This window comes from Telmatherina bonti, assembly GCF_933228915.1.
Source record: "Telmatherina bonti genome assembly, chromosome: 6".
Classification (NCBI taxonomy): domain Eukaryota; kingdom Metazoa; phylum Chordata; class Actinopteri; order Atheriniformes; family Telmatherinidae; genus Telmatherina; species Telmatherina bonti.
Genome location: NC_136624.1, coordinates 26775385 through 26777884, shown reverse-complemented (window position 1 = coordinate 26777884; position 2500 = coordinate 26775385). Strand labels below are relative to the sequence as shown.

Sequence of the window (2500 nt, the reverse complement as noted above, 5' to 3'; positions counted from 1 at the left end):
GTCTTGAGGAAAACCACCCATATTCCACCACAAAGTATTCTGGATATTTACTGGGACTTTATTCTTCCCACTGTTTCAGACATCAATGCTGCAACTGACACTTGGTAACAGGGTGGTTAATGTCAGGTGACAAGATAAAAAAAACAAACAAAAACATGACTGCTTTTGAATTAACGCCATCCCACAATTTTAATTTCTGTCTCACAGTACAAGACAGTACAAGAACTAACACTTTTCTCATGGCTCATAAATGTCAGGTTAAACTTAGAGGTAGAGAAATAAGAATTTTAGTCGTAGGTCACTTCTGCCTGTATTTGGTGGGACAAGAAGCAGTTGGTGCAAAACAAAAACAAGGCAAAGAAATAGAAACTCTTAAGTTCTATGTATGAAAATAAAGAAGTTGTTTTTGGACGAGCTGCTAAAACCACACAGAGCACAGTAACAAATGTTAAAAGGCTGCATGCAAACTGTATTATTTAGTTGAAGCTATCACAGTTCTCCTGGGACCTGTGCGCACACACACACACACACACACACACACACACACACACACACACACACACACACACACACACACACACACACACACACACACTGATTCCACAGCTGAGGAACTTGCTTATGTGGTATGTTATTGATGCTTTAACTGAAGTTTACTGTTTTCATGTGGACAGGAACAGAACTATTTTGGTCAATCATTTTTGAGAATGGAGGAGAAAAAAAAAGAAATCTTACAAAAACTCCTTGACTTGAGATGGCAAGCACTCCTTTTCTTAGGTAGAGTACAACCTCTAGAGATTCTGTTGTATTGCTGTTAAAAAGGAAACGTTACAATAATGCTTTCGTCCATTTACTCTCAACTAACATAACTAGTAAAACACCATACCAGTAAATAGTACAACCAAGCGGCTGTTCCAGACTCAACAGTGTCACATGCAGCAGCAATGTTGCTGTTGGGGGGGGGGGGACTTTAAAATATAGTCCCTCAGCGAAGTTTGTAAGTACTTTTATAGCAGCAAACATATACAACACCATACACCACAAATGCAGGTTGGTTAGTTGTTAACGGTTTAGTTAGTTAGCACTGTTGGAAATATTTGATGCTTGTATATACTGTAGTATTTTTCTTTGCAAGTGTGTTTTTGCACTGAACACACTGAAATGTGCAACATTCCTACTTCATTGTATACACACAGTTTTACACATCTGGCTCCAAAGTTTGTTTGTTTTATATTTATCATCCGAGCTCTTCTGATTTTCACCAAACCCACTAAAAAGTTCCTGTTGAGGTTTAGAGTACATGTCTGTGTAGACATACAAATGGGTGGGATTTACCTCTGCAGCCTGTGTCTCCTGGTGCAACAGGGTCAGCCCCGTTAGGTCTTCCAGAAAAGAGTGGGAGGAATTAAAAACCTTGGAGAGAAAGTTGAAACCTTCCCTCTCATAGTGGTCCAAGACCTACAAGAAAAACAGAAACCACAATAGAATGAAAGAAAGGAAAAAGGCATTACAGACATTTTACTCTGAACTGGAATGTCTCCTGCTGGAGTGCTGAAACAGAAACACAACATTTGCTCATTTGCCATTATTAGTTTCAAGGTACTTTTTGAGTGTTTTGCTGCTAGTTAATCAATCTTAATAACAGACTCAAGGTTTAAAATAAATAAAAAAATAAATAAATAAATTAAAAAAAAGTTGATATTTCACAGTTTTACTTCTTGAATGAAATCAGTGTCTGTAATAAATTTGGGTTTCCACAGATAAGAAAACAGGTGATATAAATAATAATAAAAAGTATTATGTGTTATGCTGTGTTGTTGAAGAAAAATAAAGGGTGGCACAATTTACACACTTTTTTTTGTAGGGGGGGGTTCTTCTATGCACTGCACCTTCATGTGTTTCTGAACTACAGTTCATTAACTTGTGTTGTTCCAATAGAAAACAAAAATAAACTGTAAAGGAAATGTATTTTCATTTCACACAAACACACGTAAACAACGTGGGCCGATAAAAACTCTGAACAGGATCAAACTGAATGAAATGGTTTCGCTCTGATCAGTCAGTATAACCTTTGTAACACCACAACTCAGTGCCTCCACAGTCACACTGAAGTGTTTATCTTGATCTCCCCACCAGTACAGGCTTTAAATGCCCACACCAAATCCCTAAAACACACACACACACACACACACACACACACACACACACACATCCATCCTCTGCCCTCTTGACTACCTTCCTAAGATTGGCTGAGCTTTTCATGGACACCCACAGACTCTCCTCTGCAGGAGTAGAGTTACCACTGCATCAGACATCAGCATCACTACCTTTGTGTGTGTGTGTGTGCACACAGACTAACCTGGCGTCTAGTACTGGAGCCAGAAACACCGCTTACAATACACCCTGATGTAACCCCTCATTCATCTTTTCACTTCTCTTTTCTTTCCTTCCATTTCTTTGAGTCTCCACCCACAGCTTCTGTTATGTGAGATGCCAACGG

General features: G+C 38.8%; 1 protein-coding gene across 1 annotated transcript in view; it reads right to left on the bottom strand.

Annotated features, from left to right (window-relative positions):
- atg7 (ATG7 autophagy related 7 homolog) overlaps nt 1-2500 on the bottom strand; it is a 75443-nt gene that overhangs the window by 32790 nt on the left and 40153 nt on the right. The window contains exon 17 of the mRNA XM_079241532.1: nt 1336-1458. Coding sequence (XP_079097658.1) covers nt 1336-1458 — 123 coding nt within the window. The remainder of the gene's footprint in view (nt 1-1335; nt 1459-2500) is intronic.